We start from the raw sequence: 25511 nt of genomic DNA on the forward strand, positions 1-25511 counted from the left end.
TCCACGCCTATGAGAGTGGAGTCGCGTCCATATTCAGTACTTTAATGAGCGGTACCATGTGACCGCTGAACACAGGAAGAACTGCGGGCACCGGAGACCATCAGAGAAGCAAGGATGTGCAGAGACCGTGGCGGGAGCAGGTGAGTATGATGTGACAGCCATCTTCTTGCCGCTCCCCCACCCCTGCCAACCCCCTGGGACAATGACTCAAGTATAAGCCGAGATAAACACTTTTAGCCTAAAAAAATGGGCTGAAAATCTCGACTTATACTCGAGTATATACGGTAAATAAAAAAGAATCTAGACATGTTTGGTGTCTACGAAATTGTTTTGCAATTTTACCGCACTTGGAATTTTTTCCCATTTTTGAGAACCCGAAAGGGAAACCAATGGAGCCATTCAAAAGTACATCTTGTCCCGCAAAAAACAAGCCATATTGATGGAAAATTAAAAAAAGTTATGGCTCTGGGAAAAAAGCGAGCGAAAATCAGAAAAGCAAAAACGAAAAAGGGCAAGGTCTAAAATGGAATCTGTCAGCAAGTTTTTGCTATGTAATCTGAGAACAGCATAACGTAGGGGCTAAGCCACCCATTTGAGTGATGTGTCACTTAGGTTGTGTGCTGTTCTTTCAATACAATGAGTATTTTATCAGCAGGAAATTATCACTAGAGGACTACAGCTCGCGTGCATTTTTCTTGGTTTCAGGGGAAAGTGGACAACTCTGTTGTGTACCACTAGGAAAATACATTTGGGATAGGAGCGATGTTCAATTGAGAATTTAAGGCTTTGGGGATGGAGTTTAGCAACCGAAGAAGTTGTCCATAGGCCCAAACAAATGTTTTTGAAGGATTTTCCAATATCTAAAGCCAGACCTGCATGATGGATGGAAGACAGTCACCCAATGAACAATGTGTTAGGAACTGGCGGAACGCACCAAGTATAAGATTATATGGAACTAGGTGCGTTCGCAGTCCGGGGTCCACCGTGCAGGTAAAAACCCTGCTGCTAGTAAAGGCGGACTATATGGCGGTACTATAAGAATACACACATGGGTTAACTTCACCCTGTGTGAATGAAGCGACCCTGTTGCATCACAGGACCGCGGTACCGCACATAGAGCGCAAGCAAGGAGTCTCTAATCTCAAACCCCAGACAGGAGATTTGAGTTCAGAAGACCTCATATGCTCAACACCGCAACTGGGGTGTTAGAGAAACATAAATAATAATATTTAAAGGCACCAGAGTGCGTGCGCTGCCGCACTGACGGACGCCACAAACCACCCAGGCTTGGGTCAGGAAAGCGCAGAGAAAGCGCACGGCGCCATACTGGCGGACACAGCAACTGGACGCTGTAATGTGTGTTACGTGCTGATGGCTAGTCGGGCGCTAGATAGCTACCATCATCCGCAAACAGTCAACAACACTAGGGAGGGATATTTAGGAGCTTTCATCCTTCGACATACATCCATCTACACACACACATAATTTCAAGACAATACTAGCGCATGGCCGTGCGGTCATGCGCAGTTTATATAGTTGCAGCACAGGAAGCTGCTACTGAAGTTTTGCCCTTTCAGGACCTTCCTGGAGGACCAATGGGATGCGCTGCAGCACCTGAGCATGTGACCCTCGATCTCCAACGGGAGATCTTGCCCTGGGCATGCTCAGTGTGTGTAAATAAGGACTTAGTCCCAGAGAAGCCTGCTCGCCGCAGATCAGTGCAGGATACAACAGGAGAGCCAGAAAAGGCAGCAGTAATCCTTTGCACAGAATCAGTCCCAGCAAGCCGCTGGGAGCGACGCCTCCGCTGAGCAGACCCCACTGCGGCCGATGCAGAATGGGAGACCGCAGCAGACACGGATCGAGATTCCCCCTGTGTAGCAGAGGAAACTCGACTCCTAACACAATGTTCAGGATTTTCTGATTATCTGATTTATAAACCAAACTTGGTCACTTTCACCAAATGTGGTAAAAGTATTTAATAATAATAATCTTTATTTTTATATAGCGCTAACATATTCTGCAGTGCTTTACAGTTTGCACACATTATCATCGCTGTCCCCGATGGGGCTCACAATGTAGAATCCCTATCAGTATGGGTTTTTTTTGGAATCTGGGAGGAAACTGGAGTACCCGGAGGAAACCCACGCAAACACAGGGAGAACATACAAATTCCTTGCAGATGTTGTCCTTGGAGCTCTTTGTGACCCTTCACTGTACTGATTTGAGCTTTTCCTAAAAGTCCGATCTCAACCAATCAAGACTGATGAATAATGGAATAGAATGAAAATGTAAAATGACATTATAATTTAGAAGTACTTACCTTTAAAAATAGCCAGCCTGTCATCCATTTCAGAAATCTCCCCAGACTCCATACATGCTTGTAGAGGTCAGTATTAACAACCCCAGGGTCCACGGCATTAGCCGTCACGTGACTACCTTCTAGACTCAGCAGATGTTGTAGATAATAGGTAAATAACACAAGGGCGAGCTTGCTCTGAGAATATGCACCATGGGCTGAATAACACTCGCTGTGGACAAACAGAAAAAAGGTATTAAGTAATGTACAACATTAATTTTAAATTGAATCTTTCAGCAGGTTTATGGTATCTAATATTAGAGTAGCATGATGTAGGGATAGAGACCCTTATTCCAGCAATGTGTCACTCATTGGCCTGCTTGGTGTGCGTTTTATAAAATCATTGGCTTTATCAGCAGGAGATTATCACTAGAGGACTACTTGGCTTGCTGCCAGATAGTCCAACCACACCCCTAACCACTGATTGGCAGCTTTCTGCTTATGCACAGTGTGGGCGGGGTTATACAGAGCTCAGCATTCAAAGAACTGGTAGATCTGCAGCAGTTTTTAATCAAAACTGCAGCACCCAGTAAAGTAAGTAATGCATCATTGTAATCAGGGTCTCTGCCTCTACAGCATACTGCTCTTAGATGGGGTAGCAAAAACCTGGTGACAGATTCCATTTAATAATATTAGTAATATATTTTGATTATGAATTTTATGGCATAATTCTATTATTGTATTTTAGTGCTACTAGTTCAGTTATTTCTACATTTGATATTGCAATATATTTCCAAGAATATTACCAAAAACAGAACAAATGTAAATGTCACCACCTGCAGCATTTCCTTTTTTCTCTGCCAGCCTCAAAAATCAGTCATATCGATAAAAGAAAAAAAAGCTTCCTACTTCAGATTGGTGAAAATGAAATGGCTTATGCTAAGCCATGGAAGCAGTCTTCAAACATTTCACAGTATTAGAGCAGAGAGTTTGCTCTGCATTTTATATAGGCGACTTAAGGAGGAAAGCTACTAAACGTCAGTAACACAGTTCTGTCACATTCATGTGCACATTCCTACATTACTGGGGAAGAGATTATTTTTTATATCTTTAAGGCTGAAAGAAGACAGAAGTCCACTGAGTTCAACTTATTACATAATATGCAAATTGCCTCTTCTGAGAAAAAGAGGACTCAAACTCTATAGCGCCACCTGTTGGAAGTAGTGATCCTTCAAGTCACAATCAACCCTTTAACGAGTCGTGCAATAAGACTTAGGATAAAAGCCCGGGCCTACACGGCAACAGTTAAAAGCGCCAGCCAATCGGAGGTTGGCAGCTGACGTCAGCGCGCACATTTACGGCGAATGCGCGCTTTAACTGCATGGAGGGAACATCACCGCAGGAGTGCAGCAAGGTAACGAGAAAGTTTTTTTTTATATATTTTTATTGAAAGCGGCAAGGGGCCAGGATGGGAGACACAGAGGGAAGAATGGACCATGTAATGTGGAAAAAGCACCACTGTAATAATGCACACCACGCAATATGTACAAAAAATACAAAAATAGGCTTTTATTGATACAACACACATATGTTAAAACATAACTAAAATGAGAACCCGGTCCATTAAACATGATATCCACATGACAAATAATTTATAATATAATACCCAAACATAGCATATACAACTATTGGCTCATGGGACCGCTAATCTAAGCTTAATAACCCGTCACAACATTATGACTCCACACAAATGTCCTGCAAAAGGAGAAATAGGGCAAACATTCCCAGGGCTGATCTGCCCCTGACCGGGAAACATGTGTGAAATAGCAAAAATGCCCATGGAGCAAAGACCCTAGAGAACAGATATGGGCCTTGTTCCTGGGTCCGTCCACCTTGTGCATGGGGAGACCTGCCCCTGCTAATATCTACAAAGGGGTAACCTATACTCTATTTGTTCTCTAATGTGTTCTGCAAGCGGTGCTCTAGCTAACTGTGTTATTTCCTGCAGAGACGAGCTATGGCTGGAAGAAGTGATGGCGGTCTGGCTGAATGAAGATGAAAAGCAAAGACGAAGGACTTCACCTAGAGATGTCACTGGTGAATCAGTGTGTTACCTGTACACTGACACTATACACTGTATACTATATACAGCGGTCCTGTGTACAATGTCACCAGTGATCACTGTATTACCTTTACACTGACACTATATACAGAGCTCCTGTGTATAATGTCATTGATCACTGTATAACCTGTACAATATACACAGCGCTCGTGTGTATAATGTCACTGTTGATCACTGTATTACCTGTACACTGATACTGTATACAGAAGTGTATAAGGTCACTGGTGATCATTGTATTACCAGTACACTGTACACTATATACAGAGCTCCCGTGTATAATATCACCGGTAGTCACTGTATTACCTGTACACAGACACTGCATACTAAGTACAGATCTCCTGTGAATGGCACTGGGCAGAGTCTAAAGGGGCCCCCGAAAATGTTGCCAGTATGGGGCCCCAAAATTCCTAGTGGCAGCCCTGCAAGTGAGTCATGTCCTCCTGGGAGTTCTGGGGTTAGAAAATCACTATGCATTGTGAATCACAGATTCCATTTCATATTAAATGGATTCCGTTTCCTTTGATGCTTAAGAGGATAACGACCCTTTCTATGCTGGTTGGAAACTTACAGCTCCATCTCACAGTTGTTCCTGACCTGGTCATTTCCTGCAAGTTTCTAACCAAGCATAGAAAGGGTCGTGACTGTTCTCACTGTTATTAGCAGCAGCATGCGTCGGCTGATGGGAACAGTAGTCCCTTCAGCTAATGCCAATGACCAGAGGTAAACTTTTTACCTCCGATCACAGCTGCGGTCTCATGCTGTCATTTGACAGCATGGAAACTGCAGATGTCTGACCAGCGCTAATAATTTTACCGCTGATCAGAGGCAGTGTTTGCCGGACTGTCATGCACATGAGAAATACCCGGTGTTCGGGAGGCCAAATCCAAACAGTAACACAGACTTCCTGGAGAAGTCAGTGTTTGGTGTCCGTGCCCAAACAGTAGGTGTTCGGTACGGACGCCAAACTTTACTGTTCGAATTTGCCCATCTCTAAGCATAACTGTACCAAACAAAGGTAATGTCATTTTTAAGGCAAAGTAAACATTAAACAATACACCCAATTTTTTTTTCTTATTTTTCAATATTTTAAATGCTAAAATAAATGATGTACTGCACAACTAAACTCTACACGTAAAGAACAAGCCCTAATGGCCAATGGAAAAAAATAAATAAAAATGGCTTCTGAAGGCTAAAGGGAAAAACACAGTGAAAAAAAAAATGTCTACATCCCCAAGACATGAAACTTTATTTTTACAGGGGGTGTGCAATTATCAGCGATATAATGATATGGTAGTTCACAGAAATGACTTGTAAACTATGACAAATTATTACGAAATAATTATGGCAAAGAGAAAAAAGGTGTTAAATAAAAGAAAACTGGGGCTCCTGACAGTAGGTAAAAGGAAAACTTCAACCATGAACTTCTGCCATTACAAACTGATGGCGGAGCCTATGAAGACATGGAAAATTCATGTATACCACAGGACATACCTACTTTTCTCTCTTTATTTTCTTTTGAAAGCACTCTCACTGATCAAGGGCAAAACTGCATTATCACCATTGATTCACCTATTGTAATTGGGTTCAAGATATGGATAGGTGGCAGGGGATATACTAAATGCCTGTGCACGGTCAGCAAGGAGCCTCAAGATAATAGGCTGAGAGGGCTGCTAATGGGGTATTAGGGAGACTTTTGATGGTCTGGATGGATTGAGATGTGATAATATGCATCTTTCAAATCAATGACCGTCATTGTGATATAACAGCTTTATAGCCGTGGTTACCGATTCCATCTAGAAGGAGTGATTAACCATCCACCGGTTGAGTTTCCTCAGATTCATAATAGTTCTGAAGGGAACCATCTGTTTTTTTATCACAAAGAAGGGAAGGGGATGAAATCCCTTTCCCTTTTCTTTCTTCAGGATCTTGCACAAAACTTGTTTTTCCAAGAGTCCCATGATCTCGGCTTCCAGGGCAAGTATTTCTTTTGTTGACCCCCTAAGGGGTGTCACTATGAAGGTCTGATGTGGCAGATGAACAAAGTCTATCTTCAGACTCTCCTTCACAATATTTAAGACCCAGCCACTGGGAGAGATATTCACCCAGGCAGGGAGAAAGAGGGAGAGCCTTCCTGCTACCGCCGACCTGGCGTCAATGGGAGGGATATTTAGAAGATGTAGAGGGCTCGCCGAACATAAAACCGGACTCCTTTCTGCCCTTGAACTCTCACTTCCTTCTCTCTCCTGGAGGACGTTCCCTATTAAGTTTTCTTCTCTGAAAGGAAGGTTTCCTAGCATCAGTAGGGAATCCAGGAAAACCCCTTCTTTTTTTCACCCGCTTTTTCCAAAATGTCCTCTAATTTCTTCCCAAAAAGATATTGTCCATCGCATGGAATGAAGCAAAGTCTATTTTTTGATTGCAAATCCCCAGGACAACCCTTTAGCTATAAGGCCAGTCTGGCCGCATTTGATAGGCCTGCTGACCTAGCCACTAGCCTCACAGAGTCTGTAGAAGAATTTATCCATTGGGGTCTTGTCCTAAACCTGCTCCTCTATTTGTTGTAGCCAAGTCATAAGAGAGCGGGCAGCACAGGTTCTAGCTATTGCTGGCTTAAGAATCCCAGCAGCTGCCTCCCAGGTGTGCTTAAGAAACCCATCCTCTTTTTTGTCTAGCGGATCCCTAAGCACACCAGAATCCTCAAAGGCCATAGATGACCTCTTCAAAGATTTAGCCACTGCGCCGTCAATTTACTGCGACTTTATCCCAGATTTCGGAGAGCTTGTTCTTTGAGGGACAAGTTGAACTTTTAAATGACTCCATTCATTCTACTACATAGTGTACTGGCAAACAGCAACAAATTCCAAGTTCATTAAAATTGCAAAAACAGCAATTTCACAAATTTTGGGGGGGGTTTATTTACCGTTTTCACTATATGGTAAAAGTGACCTGGCAATTTGATTCTCCACGTCAATACAAGTATGAAGATACTAAATATGTATAGTTTTTTTTTTATTATTTAAGTTGTGACAAAAGATTCTGAAATTTGTACAAAATTTTTTTTTTCAACCTTAACCCCTTTCTGACCTCGGACGTACTATACCGTCCGAGGTCAGATCCCCTGCTTTGATGCAGGGCTCCGCGGTGAGCCCGCATCAAAGCCTGGACATGTCAGCTGTTTTGAACAGCTGACATGTGCCCGTAATAGGTGTGGGCAGAATCGCGATCTGCCCGCACCTATTAACTAGTTAAATGCCGCTGTCAAACGCAGACAGCGGCATTTAACTACCGCTTCCGGCCGGGCGGCCGGAAATGACGTCATCGCCGACCGCCATCACATGATCGGGGGTCGGCAATGCGTCTCCATTGTAACCATAGAGGTCCTTGAGACCTCTATGGTTACTGATCGTCCGTCGCTGTGAGCGCCACCCTGTGGTCGGCGCTCACAGCACACGTGCAATTCTGCTACATAGCAGCGATCAGCAGATCGTTGCTATGTAGCAGAGCCGATCGTGCTGTGCCAGCTTCTAGCCTCCCATGGAGGCTATTGAAGCATGGCAAAAGTAAAAAAAAAAAGTAAAAAAAAATGTGAAAAAAATAAAAAAATATAAAAGTTTAAATCACCCCCCTTTCGCCCCAATCAAAATAAATCAATAAAAAAAATATAAAATCTACGCATATTTGGTATCGCCGCGCTCAGAATCGCCCGATCTATCAACTAAAAGAAAGCATTAACCTGATCGCTAAACGGCGTAGCGGGAAAAAAATTCAAAACGCCAGAATTACGTTTTTTTGGTTGCCGCGACATTGCATTAAAATGCAATAACGGGCGATCAAAAGAACGTATCTGCACTGAAATGGTATCATTAAAAACGTCATCTCGGCACGCAAAAACTAAGCCCTCAACCGACCCCAGATCACGAAAAATGGAGACACTACGGGTATCGGAAAATGGCGCAATTTTTTTTTTTTTTTTTAGCAAAGTTTGGAATTTTTTTTCACCACTTAGATAAAAAATAACCTAGTCATGTTAGGTGTCTATGAACTCGTATTGACCTGGAGAATCATAATGGCAGGTCAGTTTTAGCATTTAGTGAACCTAGCAAAAAAGCCAAACAAAAAACAAGTGTGGGATTGCACTTTTTTTGCAATTTCACCGCACTTGGAATTTTTTTCCCATTTTCTAGTACACGACATGCTAAAACCAATGATGTCGTTCAAAAGTACAACTCGTCGCGCAAAAAATAAGTCCTCACATGGCCAAATTGACGGAAAAATAAAAAAGTTATGGCTCTGGGAAGGAGGGGAGTGAAAAACGATCACGGAAAAACGAAAAATCCCATGGTCATGAAGGGGTTAAACTCTCTAACGTCATCTTTAATATGGGGGAAGGCTAGACCTAAACTAAAGTTATCTACCCTACATAGATGGGAGGAGCAGTGTTACCAGACTTTTTTCTGTACAATTTGGCTGGCCGACGTAGAGCTTTGGGTAAATGGATGCCTGGGGGTTATTTACCAAACTCAGAGAGCCATTTGGCTCATGCTGCAAGGATTGATATGCTGTAAGGATTGATTTGCCGCTGGGTTTTTAGAAATAAATAAACCTAATTCACCTAAATTACTACCGCTACTCCTATTGGCGCAATTGATTTGGAAACAGGTTAAAAAAGTAATCCACTTTGATGGAATTGTAGCCGAAATGCCATTATGGAACAATGAATATTTCCCAGGGATTTTGAATCATCCATCCGCTCAGTTCTGGATATCATATGGTGTTTTTTCAATTAATTATCTATATGAACAGGGCGTTCTGATGTCTTTTGAACAAATGCAAATTAAATATAATGTCCCTAAATCCCAATTCTTTCGCTATTTGTAGCTTAGGCCAGCAATCCAATCACATATGCACAGTATAAATTTGATGCAACAAATATCATCCTTACCATTTAAGGGATCCTTTAATCGCAGGGACCACGCGGTTTTATCTCAACACTATATACATATATGTTGTCCACGGGCGCTGACTCTGCTTTACTTCCAATTAAAGAAAAGTGGACACTTCTGGTTCCTGATCTTCAAGATGAGGACTGGAAAACAATTCTTGAGTCCCCAACCAAAGTATCCCCTTCGGCCAACAATAAAATGATCCAAATGTATATGATACACCAATCATACTTGACCCCATTAAGATTGTTCAAAATAGGATGGTCTCAATCCTCATAATACCTTAGATGCCACACAATGGATGCAGATTTTATACACATGATATGGGGTTGTCCAATTATCCTATCTTTCTGGAAAGAGGTGACTTCGTTGTTGTCCTCCCTTGTACACATTCCCGTTCCTTTGAATCCATTGGTGTGTTTATTTGGAGTTTTGGAAGAAGAGATATGGGGACATCATACTCCAATTTTTTTGAGAGAGACACTTTTCTTAGCAAGGAAAATTATAGCCCTACGCTGGATGGACAACACACATCCATCTCTCAGAGCTTGGGTGAAGTTGGTAAACTCAGTCATACCTTATGAACAAACTTTATACCAGAATCGGTGCTGTTTAGGGAAATGTAATAAAATTTGGGATGTGTGGAACTCGTCGTACCTCACTATGTCATCACATGGGTAATGGCTTAGCTCCAATTTGATAGAGTTTAAGATGGATTTTGCATCGGCAGAGTTTAAGATGGATTTTGCATCGGCTCGCACTACGTTCTAATACTGAATTATTCTAATACTAAATTATTAATGAGATGGAGATTGTTATGGCAATAGGATTGTTTTAAGTTTTAAGTCTTAGGTAATTACAGTACAGACCAAAAGTTTGGACACACCTTCTCATTTAAAGATTTTTCTGTATTTTCATGACTATGAAAATTGTAAATTCACACTGAAGGCATCAAAACTATGATTTAAAACATGTGGAATTATATACTTAACAAAAAAGTGTGAAACAACTGAAAATAAGTCTTATATTCTAGGTTCTTCAAAGTAGACACCTTTTGCTTTGATGACTGCTTTGCACACTTTTGGCATTCTCTTGATGAGATTCAAGAGGTAGTCACCGGGAATGGTTTTCACTTCACTTACAGTTGAAACTATATGAAAAGACACATATGTATGTTTTTCTCAAACACATACATCCTTTAACCCCTTAGCGACCGCCGATACGCCTTTTAACGGCGGCCGCTAAGGGTACTTAAACCACAGCGCCGTTGACGGCGCTGTGGAAAAAGTGAATAGCGCCCCCCAGAGTCGGATTTTCTCCAGGGTCTCGGCTGCCGGGGGTAGCCGAGACCCCAGAGAACATGATTCGGGGGTTTTTTAACCGACCCCGCATTTGCGATCTCCGGTAATTAACCGTTTACCGGCGATCGCAAAAAAAAAAAAAACGCGATCTCTTTTTAATTTCCCTGTCCTCCGATGTGATCGCACATCAGAGGACAGAGAAAAGGGGTCCCAGGTAGTCCCCCGATAATCACCTATCTCCCCCGATGCTCCTCGTGGCTCCTGGTGGGCGCCGCCATCTTCAAAATGGCGGGCGCATGCGCAGTGCGCCCGCCGGCCGGAACCGGGAGAATCTTTGGGGTCTCGGCTGCCGGGGGTAGCCGAGACCCCAAAGAACATGATCGGGGTCGGTTTTACCGACCCCTGTTTTGCGATCGCCGGTAATTAACTGTTTACCGGCGACCGCAAAAAAAAAAAAATCAAAGTGTAATTCTCTGTCCTCTGATGTGATCGCACATCAGAAGACAGAGAAATAGGGGGATTCGGGGACCCTATCATACTCACCGGTGTCCCTGGATCCTCCTGCTGCTCCTCCTGGCTGCCGGGGAAAAGAAAATGGCGGGCGCATGCGCAGTGCGCCCGCCATCTATCGCCATCTGCCGGCCGACAGGAGAAGAGCAGTTGGGGCTAAAATTAGGGATAGGGTTAGGGCTAGGGTTAGGGCTAGGGTTAGTCATTAATAGGCTTTGCACCATATACTTTGCATTCCTATGTGAACACGCCACATACAGACTATTTGTTTGCACAGGTGCACCAAGTGGCCAATTCCTCATTGTAGGGTGGCTGCATTATCGGTATTATTGCACCTGTGTATTTGCCATCTTAACTTGGGTCCGCTGCACCCTGGTTAGTGCAATTGTTGGAGGCCTTGAACAGGTAAGCATCTTTGCCTGTATACTGGTGTTTTTTTGTTTAGAATAGTGGAGGTCTTTCCTCTTATGGTGTTTTTTTAGATTAGGACTGCCAATATGTAAGGACCCTTGACGTGGGTTGGCAGCTTAAATATTGTGGCCATAATATCGACCAATACCTTGCATACATTGTTATGTTTTTGGTGCACTGTATATTTTTTCCAGGGTGCGGCTGGGCCCTAGATGGCTCTGTACACTGTGGCCTCTGTTCGCACAGGATGCATTATGGTAAGCCCGCTATATGGCGCCATTAATAGGCTTTGAGCCATATACTTTGCATTCCTGTGTGAACACGCCACATACAGACTATTTGTTTGCACAGGTGCACCAAGCGGCCAATTCCTCATTGTAGGGTGGCTGCATTATCGGTATTATTGCACCTGTGTATTTGCCATCTTAACTTGGGTCCGCTGCACCCTGGTTAGTGCAATTGTTGGAGGCCTTGAACAGGTAAGCATCTTTGCCTGTATACAGGTGTTTTTTTGTTTAGAATAGTGGAGGTCTTTCCTCTTATGGTGTTTTTTTTAGATTAGGACTGCCAATATGTAAGGACCCTTGACGTGGGTTGGCAGCTTAAATATTGTGGCCATAATATCGACCAATACCTTGCATACATTGTTATGTTTTTGGTGCACTGTATATTTTTTCCAGGGTGCGGCTGGGCCCTAGATGGCTCTGTACACTGTGGCCTCTGTTCGCACAGGATGCATTATGGTAAGCCCGCTATTTGGCGTCATTAATAGGCTTTGAGCCTTATACTTTGCATTCCTGTGTGAACACGCCACATACAGACTATTTGTTTGCACAGGTGCACCAAGCGGCCAATTCCTCATTGTAGGGTGGCTGCATTATCGGTATTGTTGCACCTGTGTATTTGCCATCTTAACTTGGGTCCGCTGCACCCTGGTTAGTGCAATTGTTGGAGGCCTTGAACAGGTAAGCATCTTTGCCTGTATACTGGTGTTTTTTTTTTTTTTTTTAGGGCTAGGGTTAGGGCTAGGGTTAGGGCTAGGGTTAGAGCTGGGTTAGGGCTAGGGTTAGGGCTAGGGTTAGGGCTGGGGTTAGGGCTAGAGTTAGGGTTAGAGCTAGGGTTAGGGCTAGGGTTAGGGTTGGGGCTAAATTTAGGGTTAGGGTTGGGGCTAAATTCAGGGTTAGGGTTCTTTCACACTTACGTCGGTACGGGGCCGTCGCAATGCGTCGGCCCGACATACCGACACACGTTGTGAAAATTGTGCACAACGTGGGCAGCGGATGTAGTTTTTCAACGCATCCGCTGCCCAATCTATGTCCTGGGGAGGAGGGGGCGGAGTTATGGCCACGCATGCACGGTCAGAAATGGCAGACGCGATGTACAAAAAAATGTTACATTGAACGTTTTTTGTGCCTACGGTCCGCCAAAACACAACTGATCCAGAGCACGACGGACGCGACGTGTGGCCATCTGTCACGATCCGTCGGCAATACAAGTCTATGGGCAAAAAAACGCATCCTGCGGGCACATTTGGAGGATCCGTTTTTTGTTCAAAATGACGGATTGCGATGGATGCCAAACGACGCAAGTGTGAAAGTAGCCTTAGGGCTAAGGTTAGGGTTGGGGCTAATGTTAGGGCTAGGGTTGGGGCTAAAGTTAGGGTTAGAGTTGGGATTAGGGTTAGGGTTTGGATTAGGGTTGGTATTAGGGTTAGGGTTGGCATTAGGGTCACGCTTGGGATTAGGGTTAGGTTTGGGATTAGGGTTAAGGTTAGGGTTGTGATTAGGGGTGTATTGGGATTAGGGTTAGGTTTGAGGTTAGGGTTTAGATTAGGATTAGGGGTGTGTTGTGAATTCTGTGGCTGAATTCACTCCTGTGGTCACAAGTGGTACTGCAGCTTCTGAGCTTCCTTCCTCAGGTGTTCTGGTGAGCTCATTAGCTGCTTCGTTACTTAACTCCACCTGATGCTGCTATACTTGCTCCTAGTCAATGTCCCAGTGTTGGATCTGAGCTTCTCCTGATTGTTCCTGTGACCTGCTGCTCTGTATAGCTAAGTGCTTTTTTGCTATTTTGTTGCCTTTTTTCTGTCCAGCTTGTCTTTTGTTTTGCTGGAAGCTCTGAGACGCAAAGGGTGTACCGCCGTGCCGTTAGTCCGGCACGGTGGGTCTTTTTTGCCCCCTTTGCGTGGGTTTCGCTTTAGGGTTTTTTGTAGACTGCAAAGTTCGCTTTACTGTCCTCGCTCTGTCTAAGAATATCGGGCCCCACTTTGCTGAATCTATTTCATCCCTACATTTTGTCTTTTCATCTTACTCACAGTCATTATATGTGGGGGGCTGCCTTTTCCTTTGGGGTATTTCTCTGGGGGCAAGTCAGGCCTATTTTTCTATCTTCAGGCTAGCTAGTTTCTTAGGCTGTGCCGAGTTGCATAGGTAGTGGTTAGGCGCAATCCACAGCCACTTTTAGTTGTGTTTAGGATAGGATCAGGTGTGCAGTCTACAGAGTTTCCACGTCTCAGAGCTCGTTCTTTTGTTTTTGGGTATTTGTCAGATCACTGTGTGCGCTCTGATCGCTAGGCACACTGTGTCTCTGGATTGCCTTCATTACACCTTTCATTAGCAGACATAACAGTACTAGGAGCCAACTAATGATTCTCAATAGAGGGAAAGAAAAAGTTCTGACATCATTTTTTTTTTTTCTCTGCTCTGTGTTCACTTTTTTTTTTTTTTCCCCCTAGACATTTGGGTGTTTCTGGACACAGGTGTGGACATGGATTTTCAGGGTCTGTGCTCTTCAATGGATAATCTCGTTATAAATGTACAAAAGATTCAAGATACTATTGATCAGAAATCTATGTTAGAACCAAGAATTCCTATTCCTGATTTGTTTTTTGGAGATAGAACTAAGTTTCCAAGTTTCAAAAATAATTGTAAGCTATTTCTGGCCTTGAAACCTCATTCTTCTGGTAATCCTATTCAACAGGTTTTGATTATTATTTCTTTTTTGCGCGGCGACCCTCAAGACTGGGCATTTTCTCTTGCGCCAGGAGACCCTGCATTGAGTAGTGTCGATGCGTTTTTCCTGGCACTCGGATTACTGTACGATGAGCCTAATTCAGTGGATCAGGCTGAGAAAAATTTGCTGGCTTTGTGCCAGGGTCAGGATGATATAGAAGTATATTGTCAGAAATTTAGGAAATGGTCAGTACTCACTCAGTGGAATGAATCTGCGCTGGCAGCTTTGTTCAGAAAGGGTCTCTCTGAGGCTCTTAAGGATGTCATGGTGGGATTTCCTATGCCTGCTGGTTTGAATGAGTCTTTGTCTTTAGCCATTCAGATCGGTAGACGCTTGCGCGAGCGTAAATCTGTGCATCATTTGGCGGTATTGCCTGAGGTTAAACCTGAGCCTATGCAGTGCGATAGGACTATGACCAGAGTGGAACGGCAGGAATACAGACGTCTGAATGGGCTATGTTTCTACTGTGGTGATTCCACTCATGCTATTTCTGATTGTCCTAAGCGCACTAAGCGGTCCGCTAGGTCTGCCGTCATTGGTACTGTACAGTCCAAATTCCTTCTGTCCATTACCTTGATATGCTCTTTGTCGTCGTTTTCTGTCATGGCGTTTGTGGATTCAGGCGCTGCCCTAAATCTGATGGATTTGGATTATGCTAAACGTTGTGGGTTTTTCTTGGAGCCTTTGCGGTGTCCTATTCCATTGAGAGGAATTGATGCTACACCTTTGGCCAAGAATAAACCTCAGTACTGGGCCCAGCTGACCATGTGCATGGCTCCTGCACATCAGGAAGTTATTCGCTTTCTGGTGTTGCATAATCTGCATGATGTGGTCGTGTTGGGGTTGCCATGGCTACAAACCCATAATCCAGTATTGGATTGGAATTCCATGTCGGTATCCAGCTGGGGTTGTCAGGGGGTACATGGTGATGTTCCATTTTTGTCGATTTCGTCATCCACCCCTTCTGAGGTCCCAGAGTTCTTGTCTGATTATCAGGATGTATTTGAAGAGCCCAAGTCCGATGCCCTACCTCCGCATAGGGATTGTGATTGTGCTATCAATTTGATTCCTGGTAGTAAATTCCCTAAAGGTCGATTATTTAATTTATCCGTGCCCGAACACGCCGCTATGCGCAGTTATGTGAAGGAATCCCTAGAGAAGGGACATATTCGCCCATCGTCATCACCACTGGGAGCAGGGTTCTTCTTTGTAGCTAAGAAGGATGGTTCGCTGAGACCGTGTATTGATTACCGCCTTCTTAATAAGATCACTGTTAAATTTCAGTATCCCTTGCCATTGTTATCTGACTTGTTTGCTCGGATTAAGGGGGCTAGTTGGTTCACTAAGATAGATCTTCGTGGTGCGTATAATCTGGTGAGAATCAGGCAAGGAGATGAATGGAAAACTGCATTCAATACGCCCGAGGGTCATTTTGAGTATCTAGTGATGCCGTTCGGACTTGCCAATGCTCCATCAGTGTTTCAATCCTTAATGCATGACATCTTCCGTGAGTACCTGGATAAATTCCTGATTGTGTACTTGGATGACATTTTTATCTTCTCAGATGATTGGGAGTCTCATGTGAAGCAGGTCAGAATGGTTTTTCAGGTCCTGCGTGCTAACTCTTTGTTTGTGAAGGGATCAAAGTGTCTCTTCGGTGTGCAGAAAGTTTCATTTTTGGGATTCATCTTTTCCCCTTCTACTATCGAGATGGATCCAGTTAAGGTCCAAGCCATCCAGGATTGGATTCAGCCGACATCTCTGAAAAGTCTGCAAAAGTTCCTGGGCTTTGCTAATTTTTATCGTCGCTTCATCTGTAATTTTTCTAGCATTGCCAAACCATTGACCGATTTGACCAAGAAGGGTGCTGATTTGGTCAATTGGTCTTCTGCTGCTGTGGAAGCTTTTCAGGAGTTGAAGCGTCGTTTTTGTTCTGCCCCTGTGTTGTGTCAGCCAGATGTTTCTCTTCCGTTCCAGGTCGAGGTTGATGCTTCTGAGATTGGAGCAGGGGCGGTTTTGTCACAGAGAGGTTCTGATTGCTCAGTGATGAAACCATGTGCTTTCTTTTCCAGGAAGTTTTCGCGCGCTGAGCGTAATTATGATGTGGGCAACCGAGAGTTGCTGGCCATGAAGTGGGCATTCGAGGAGTGGCGTCATTGGCTTGAAGGAGCTAAGCATCGCGTGGTGGTATTGACTGATCATAAGAACTTGACTTATCTCGAGTCTGCCAAGCGCTTGAATCCTAGACAGGCCCGTTGGTCGTTATTTTTTGCCCGCTTCGACTTTGTGATTTCGTACCTTCCGGGCTCTAAAAATGTGAAGGCGGATGCTCTGTCTAGGAGTTTTGTGCCCGACTCTCCGGGTTTATCTGAGCCAGCGGGTATCCTCAAGGAAGGAGTCATTGTGTCTGCCATCTCCCCTGATTTGCGGCGGGTGCTGCAAAAATTTCAGGCGAATAAACCTGATCGTTGTCCAGCGGAGAAACTGTTCGTCCCTGATAGGTGGACTAATAAACTTATCTCTGAACTTCATTGTTCGGTGTTGGCTGGTCATCCTGGAATCTTTGGTACCAGAGAGTTAGTGGCTAGATCCTTCTGGTGGCCATCTCTGTCACGGGATGTACGTTCTTTTGTGCAGTCCTGTGGGATTTGTGCTAGGGCTAAGCCCTCCTGTTCTCATGCCAGTGGGTTGCTTTTGCCCTTGCCGGTCCTAAAGAGGCCTTGGACACATATTTCGATGGATTTCATTTCTGACCTTCCCGTTTCTCAAAAGATGTCAGTCATTTGGGTGGTCTGTGATCGCTTTTCTAAAATGGTCCATCTGGTGCCCTTGGCTAAATTGCCTTCCTCCTCTGATTTGGTACCTTTGTTCTTTCAGCATGTGGTTCGGTTGCATGGCATTCCTGAGAATATTGTTTCTGACAGAGGTTCCCAGTTTGTTTCAAGGTTCTGGCGAGCCTTTTGTGGTAGGATGGGCATTGACCTATCCTTTTCCTCGGCTTTCCATCCTCAGACTAATGGCCAGACCGAACGAACCAATCAGACCTTGGAAACATATCTGAGATGTTTTGTTTCTGCAGACCAGGATGATTGGGTGTCCTTTTTGCCGTTGGCTGAGTTCGCCCTTAATAATCGGGCCAGCTCGGCTACCTTGGTTTCTCCATTTTTCTGCAATTCTGGGTTCCATCCTCGTTTCTCTTCAGGACAGGTTGAGTCTTCGGACTGTCCTGGTGTGGATTCTGTGGTGGACAGGTTGCAGCAGATCTGGACTCAGGTAGTGGACAATTTGACCTTGTCCCAGGAGAAGGCTCAACTTTTCGCTAATCGCAGACGCCGTGTGGGTCCCCGACTTCGTGTTGGGGATCTGGTTTGGTTATCTTCTCGTCATATTCCTATGAAGGTTTCCTCTCCTAAATTTAAACCTCGTTTTATTGGTCCGTATAGGATTTCTGAGGTTCTCAATCCTGTGTCTTTTCGTCTGACCCTCCCAGACTCCTTTTCCATACATAATGTATTCCATAGGTCATTGTTGCGGAGATACGTGGCACCTATGGTTCCATCTGTTGAGCCTCCTGCCCCGGTTTTGGTGGAGGGGGAATTGGAGTATATTGTGGAGAAGATTTTGGATTCTCGTGTTTCTAGACGGAAACTCCAGTATCTGGTTAAATGGAAGGGTTATGCTCAGGAAGATAATTCCTGGGTTTTTGCCTCTGATGTTCATGCTCCCGATCTTGTTCGTGCCTTTCATGCGGCTCATCCTGGTAGGCCTGGGGGCTCTGGTGAGGGTTCGGTGACCCCTCCTCAAGGGGGGGGTACTGTTGTGAATTCTGTGGCTGAATTCACTCCTGTGGTCACAAGTGGTACTGCAGCTTCTGAGCTTCCTTCCTCAGGTGTTCTGGTGAGCTCATTAGCTGCTTCGTTACTTAACTCCACCTGATGCTGCTATCCTTGCTCCTAGTCAATGTTCCAGTGTTGGATCTGAGCTTCTCCTGATTGTTCCTGTGACCTGCTGCTCTGTATAGCTAAGTGCTTTTTTGCTATTTTGTTGCCTTTTTTCTGTCCAGCTTGTCTTTTGTTTTGCTGGAAGCTCTGAGACGCAAAGGGTGTACCGCCGTGCCGTTAGTCCGGCACGGTGGGTCTTTTTTGCCCCCTTTGCGTGGGTTTCGCTTTAGGGTTTTTTGTAGACTGCAAAGTTCGCTTTACTGTCCTTGCTCTGTCTAAGAATATCGGGCCCCACTTTGCTGAATCTATTTCATCCCTACGTTTTGTCTTTTCATCTTACTCACAGTCATTATATGTGGGGGGCTGCCTTTTCCTTTGGGGTATTTCTCTGGGGGCAAGTCAGGCCTATTTTTCTATCTTCAGGCTAGCTAGTTTCTTAGGCTGTGCCGAGTTGCATAGGTAGTGGTTAGGCGCAATCCACAGCCACTTTTAGTTGTGTTTAGGATAGGATCAGGTGTGCAGTCTACAGAGTTTCCACGTCTCAGAGCTCGTTCTTTTGTTTTTGGGTATTTGTCAGATCACTGTGTGCGCTCTGATCGCTAGGCACACTGTGTCTCTGGATTGCCTTCATTACACCTTTCATTAGCAGACATAACAGGGGTGTGTTGGATTTAGGGTTTTGATTAGGATTATGGTTAGGGTTGACATTAGGGTTGTTTTGGGGTAAGGGTTGTGATTATCGTAAGGGTTAGTGATTAGGATTATGGATCGGGTTGGGATTAGGGTTAGGGGTGTGTTGGGGTTAGGGTTGGAGCTAGAATTGGGGGGTTTCCACTGTTTAGGTACATCAGGGGGTCTCCAAACACAACAGCCAATTTTGCGCTCAAAAAGTCAAATGGTGCTCCCTCCCTTCTGAGCTCTGCCGTGCGCCCAAACAGTGGGTTACCCCCACATATGGGGCATCAGCGTACTCGGGATAAATTGGACAACAACTTCTGGGGTCCAATCTCTCCTGTTACCCTTGTGAAAAAAAAAACTTGGGGGCTACAAAATCTTTTTTGTGGAAAATTTTTTATTTTTTATTTTCACGACTCTGCATTCTAAACTTCTGTGAAGCACTTGGGCATTCAAAGTTCTCACCACACATCTAGATAAGTTCCTTGGGGGGTCTAGTTTCCAAAATGGGGTCACTTGTGGGGGGTTACTACTGTTTAGGCACATCAGGGGCTCTGCAATCGCAACATAACGCCCACAGACTATTCTATCAAAGTCTGCATTCCAAAACAGCGCTCCTTCCCTTTCGAGCTCTGCCGTGCACCCAAACAGTGGTTTACCCCCACATATGGCACATCAGTGTACTCGGGATAAATTGGACAACAACTATTGCAGTCCAATTTCTCCTGTTACCCTTGTGAAAATAAAAACTTGGGGGCTACAATATCTTTTCTGTGGAAAAAAATATATTTTTTATTTTCACGACTCTGCATTCTAAACTTCTGTGAAGCACTTGGGCATTCAAAGTTCTCACCACACATCTAGATAAGTTCCTTAAGGGGTCTAGTTTCCAAAATGGTGTCACTTGTGGGGGGTTTCCACTGTTTAGGCACATCAGGGGCTCTCCAAACGCGACATGGCGTCCAATCTCAATTCCAGACAATTCTACATTGAAAAAGTAAAACGGCACTCCTTCTCTTCCAAGCTCTGCGGTGCGCCCAAACAGTGGTTTACCCTCACATATGGGGTATCGACGTATTCAGGAGATATCGCTCAACAACTTTTGTCGTCTAATTTCTCCTGTTACCCTTGTGAAAATAAGAATTTGTGGGCGAAAAGATCATTTTTGTGTAAACAAATGCGATTTTTTATTTTTACGGCTCTACGTTATAAACTTCTGTGAAGCTCTTGGGGGTTCAAAGTGCTCACCACACATCTAGATAAGTTCCTTAAGGGGTCTAGTTTACAAAATGGTGTCACTTGTGGGGGGTTTCCACTGTTTAGGCACATCAGGGGCTCAAAAAACGTGACATGGCATCCGATCTCAATTCCAGCCAATTCTGCATTGAAAAAGTCAAACGGCGCTCCTTCACTTCCAAGCTCTGCGGTGTGCCCAAACAGTGGTTTACCCCCACATATGGGGTATTGGCGTATTCAAGAGAAATTGCATAACAAAATTTATGGTTACAGTTCTGTTTTTACACTTGTGAAAATAAAAAAATGGTTCTGAATTAAAATGTTTGCAAAAAAAAGTTAAATGTTCATTTTTTCCTTCCACATCGTTTCAGTTCCTGTGAAGCACGTAAAGGGTTAATAAACTTCTTGAATGTGGTTTTGAGAACATTGAGGGGTGTAGTTTTTAGAATGGTGTCACACTTGGTTATTTTCCATCATATAGACCCCTCAAAATGACTTCAAATGTGATGTGGTCCCTAAAAAAAAAAGGTGTTGTAAAAATGAGAAATTGCTGGTCAACTTTTAACCCTTATAACTCCCTAACAAAAAAAAATTTTGTTTCCAAAATTGTGCTGATGTAAAGTAGACATGTGGGAAATGTTATTTATTAACTATTTTTTGTGACATATCTCTCTGATTTAAGGGCATAAAATACAAAGTTTGAAAATTGCAAAATTTTAAAAATTTTCACCATATTTCCATTTTTTTCATAAATAATCGCAAGTAATATCGAAGAAATGTTACCACTAACATGAAGTACAATATGTCACGAAAAAACAATCTCAGAATCAGCAGGATCCGTTGAAGCGTTCCAGAGTTACAACCTCATAAAGTGACAGTGGTCAGAATTGCAAAAATTGGTTCGGTCATTAAGTACCAAATTGGCTCTGTCACTAAGGGGTTAAACAATTCTGGACTGCGCATATGATGATGCCATGTGTTAGGAAGCTTCTTGGCAACATCTGAGTTAATTAGAGACACACATGTGGATGTATTTAAATGCAAACTTGAAACACTGCTTCTTTGTGTAGCATCATGGGCAAGTCTAAATAAATCAGGTAATATATCAGGAAGTGAATTGTGGACTTGCACAAGTTTGGCTCATCCTTGGGGACAATTTTAAAGGTACCTTCACACTGAACGACGCTGCAGCGATCCAGACAACGATCCGGATTGCTGCAGCATCGCTGTTTGGTCGCTGGAGAGCTGTCACACAGACAGCTCTCCAGCGACCAACGATGCCGGTAACCAGGGTAAACATCGGGTTACTAAGCGCAGGGCCACGCTTAGTAACCCGATGTTTACCCTGGATACCATCCTAAAAGTAAAAAAAACAAACTCACAGTGAGAGCAGGAAAGCACAGCGCCGAGGGACAGACAGCTGAAGGTAAGTATGAAGCGTTTGTTTTTTTTACTTTTAGGATGGTATCCAGGGTAAACAGCGGGTTACTAAGCGCGGCCCTGCACTTAGTAACCCGATGTTTACCCTGGTTACCAGCGAAGACATCGCTGAATCGGTGTCACACACGCTGATTCAGCGATGTCAGCAGGAGAGCCAGCGACCAAAGAAAGTGCTGGCCCTCTAGCCCCGACCAACGACATCACAGCAGAATTCTGATCGCTGCTGCGTGTCACACTGGACGATATCGCTAGCGAGGACGCTGCAACGTCACAGATCGCTAGCGATATCGTTTAGTGTGAAGGTACCTTAAGATATCTGATGGTGCCTCGTTAATCTGTACAAACAATTATATGCAAGTACAAACAAGATGGGACTGTTCAGCCATCACTCCGCTCAGGAAGAAGATCAGTTCTGTGTCCCAGAGATTAATGTGATTTGGTCTGATATGTGCATATCAACCCAAGGACAAAAGCAAAAGACATTGTGAAGATAATGGGGGAAGCTGGTAAGATTGTGTCAATATCCACAGTGAAACGAGTATTTTATCAACATGGGCTGGAAGGCCACTCTGCCAGGAAGAAGCTAACACTCCAAAAGAAATGTAAAAAGGCCAGATTAATGTTTGGAAATGCACACAGGAACAAAGACCTTAATTTTTGGAGACATGTCCTTTGGTCTGATAAATCTAAAATTGAACTTTTGGGCATAACAAACCATCATTATGTTTGGAGGAAAAAGGGAGAATCTTGGAAGCCTAAGAACACCATCCTATGGCACTTGCGCTGACATGAGAAAGGTGAAGGGAGTTCATTCGATATGAACTGTCAGGACCTGTCTGAAGGCACCGCGAAAAGGAGGAGAACTTTCTCACACTCGCGGTGCCATCAGACAGGTAATAAAAGTTCACAGGGAGACACTGAGCACACGGTGTTGAGTCTCTCTGCTGGATGGCAGGCTGTATGATCACATCATGCAGCCTGCCATCTAGATGTAGCAGAGCTAGACCTATCATGGGACAAATGGATTATTATCTCTGCGGAAAGGTGAGCAATATGGTTGGTTGTTTGTTTTTAACTCTTTTTCAGAAGACAATGGCGTCGGTAGAATGGGTGAGGTTGTAAGTATGGTTTCATTAAGATTTATTAAAAGGAGTCTGTGTCATTCTTTCAATTAAAAGGACTATTTTATGGGTATCTGTGCTTTTATACAATATGACTAGGGGGTTAGTAATGTTGGTGTCTTGTTGACACCTCTCCATTACTAACATCGGGATGTCACCTGACGATACAAAGAAGACATCAACCCCCAACTATCACCCCACTTGCCACTACTACAGGGCAAGTGGGAAGAGTGAGGCTAAGTGCCAGAATTGGCACATCTTATACATGCACCTTTTTCTGGGGTGGCTGAGAACTGATGTTTTTAGCCTGGGGTGGGCAGTATCCATGGCCCCTTCCTAGGCTATTAATATCAGCCCACAGCTGTCTGCATAGCTTTTGATGGTTATTAATTATAGGGGAACCCAATGTCATTTTTTTTAGGGTCGCCCCTTTTAATAGCCAGTAAACGCTAAGTATACAGCTGTGAGCTGATATTAATAGCCTTGGAAGCTCCAAGGGTGTAACCCCCTTCCCAGGCTACAAACATTGGCCCTCAGCCATTGACTTTCCTTCTGCTGGTTAAGAAAGTTATGCGGGAGCCCACGCCATTTTTTTGAGAAAAACAATCTTTTATTAATTAAATTCATGCACAGTAAGCTGCATACATGCTGTACTAATTTTATTTGTATAAAAATTAGAACAATTAGAGTCACCCAATGATATAGATAATCCAAAAAATTGTTTATTCGCCAAAGTAACAGTGATTACAAGAATCAGTACTCATATAAAAAGTAAGCAAGTAAATGTAGCGATAATAAATACAGCAGAAGGACACAGGTAAAAAAATCCCCAAAAGACCCACCGATGTTAAGGTCTGACCAAAAGGGTACAAGTACATTGAACAATCATGCCAATCAAGGGATGGGGCTGCCTATCCCTTGACTCACGGTGACCAAGATGGGTGAGAACTAATTTCTTACTGGCCATACTATCTATTGCACTCGAAGCGCTCAGAGATACTTATTCACTTTGAGGCATGATTGTTCAATGTACTTGTACCCTTTTGGTCAGACCTTACTTACTTTTTATATGAGTACCGTACTTATTATTGTATTCACTGTTACTTTGGCGAATAAACTATTTTTTGGATTATCTATATCATTGGGTGACTCTAATTGTTCTAATTTTTATATGCATTTTTTGAGTCCTTGATTTTACTGACAAAAAAATATATGTTTTTAATTTTATTTGTAACCGACATCTGTATATCTACCTATTCTATTTGTATTTACTGTATGTAATCTCTCTATTCTATGCTGCCGGCCCCTAATGGGATTTTACAGTACACGGCAAATGAATTGCTGGCTTTTCTATCTATCTATGTAATAGATATACATATACATGTGTGTGTGCCACTGACATCTATATATCTATGTATTCTATGTGTATATATCTATTCTATTCTAACCTGTCACTCTGTGATTTTACTGTATGCGGCAAAATAATTGCCGGCTTTTCAAAGGACTCAAGTGCATAAAAATCAGACAGCACTCACATGGTCTGAATCCTGTGCAATTGTTTTGCGCACCCATAGGCTTGCATTGGCGAGTCTCAGATGATATACAGGTACATTCGCTGCATGCTGCAATTTTACGCGCACGCCAAATACGCCTGAGAAAATAAACGCTGTTGTGAGCAGCCCCATAGACTAACACTGGGCTGAGTGCTATGCATTGTTTTCTCGCATAGTACTCGGCCATATTCTACAGTAATGTGACTCCGGACTAACTGTGAAACACGGGGATGGCAGCATCATGTTGTGGGGTTGTTTTGCTGCAGGATGGACTGGTGCACTTCACAAGATAGATGGCATCGTGAGGAAAGAAGTTTATGTGGCAAAGCTGAAGCAACATCTCAAGACATCAGCCAAGAAGTTAAAGCTTGGGCAGAAACGGATCTTCCAAATGGACAATGACCCGAAACATACTGCCAAAGTGGTAACAAAGTGGTTTAACCCCTTAATGACCAGAGGTATTTTTTGTTTTGCATTTTAATTTTTTGCTCCCCTTCTTCTCAGAGCCATAACTTTTTAATTTTTTGTTCCAAATGGCCATGTGAGGGCTTGTTTTTTGTGGGAGGAGTTGTACTTTTGCATCACACAATTGGTTTTAACATACTGGAAAACAGGAAAAAATTCAAAATGCGGTGAAATTGGAAAAAAAGTGCAACTCCATACTTGTTTTTTGCTTTTCTTTTTTACCATGTTCACTAAATGGTGAAACTGACCTGCAATTATAATTCTCCAGGTCATTCCGAGTTCATAGACACCAACCATGTCTAGGTTCATTTTTATCTAACTGGTGAAAACAAATGCCAAAATTTGTTAAAAAAATTGCGCCATTTTCCGATACTCATAACGTCTCCATTTTTCGTGATCTCGGGTTGGGTGAGAGCTTATGTTTTGCATGCCGAGCTGATGTTTTTAAGGATACCATTTTGGTGCAGATACGTTCTTTTGAT

The 25511-nt window shown here is 43.5% G+C and overlaps 1 protein-coding gene across 1 annotated transcript in view; it reads right to left on the bottom strand.

Moving 5' to 3' along the window:
- DHRSX (dehydrogenase/reductase X-linked) overlaps positions 1-25511 on the bottom strand; it is a 480717-nt gene that overhangs the window by 114251 nt on the left and 340955 nt on the right. The window contains exon 6 of the mRNA XM_069761561.1: positions 2324-2531. Within this exon, the coding sequence (XP_069617662.1) occupies positions 2324-2531 (208 nt within the window). The remainder of the gene's footprint in view (positions 1-2323; positions 2532-25511) is intronic.

This window comes from Ranitomeya imitator, chromosome 3 (genome assembly GCF_032444005.1).
Source record: "Ranitomeya imitator isolate aRanImi1 chromosome 3, aRanImi1.pri, whole genome shotgun sequence".
NCBI lineage: Eukaryota > Metazoa > Chordata > Amphibia > Anura > Dendrobatidae > Ranitomeya > Ranitomeya imitator.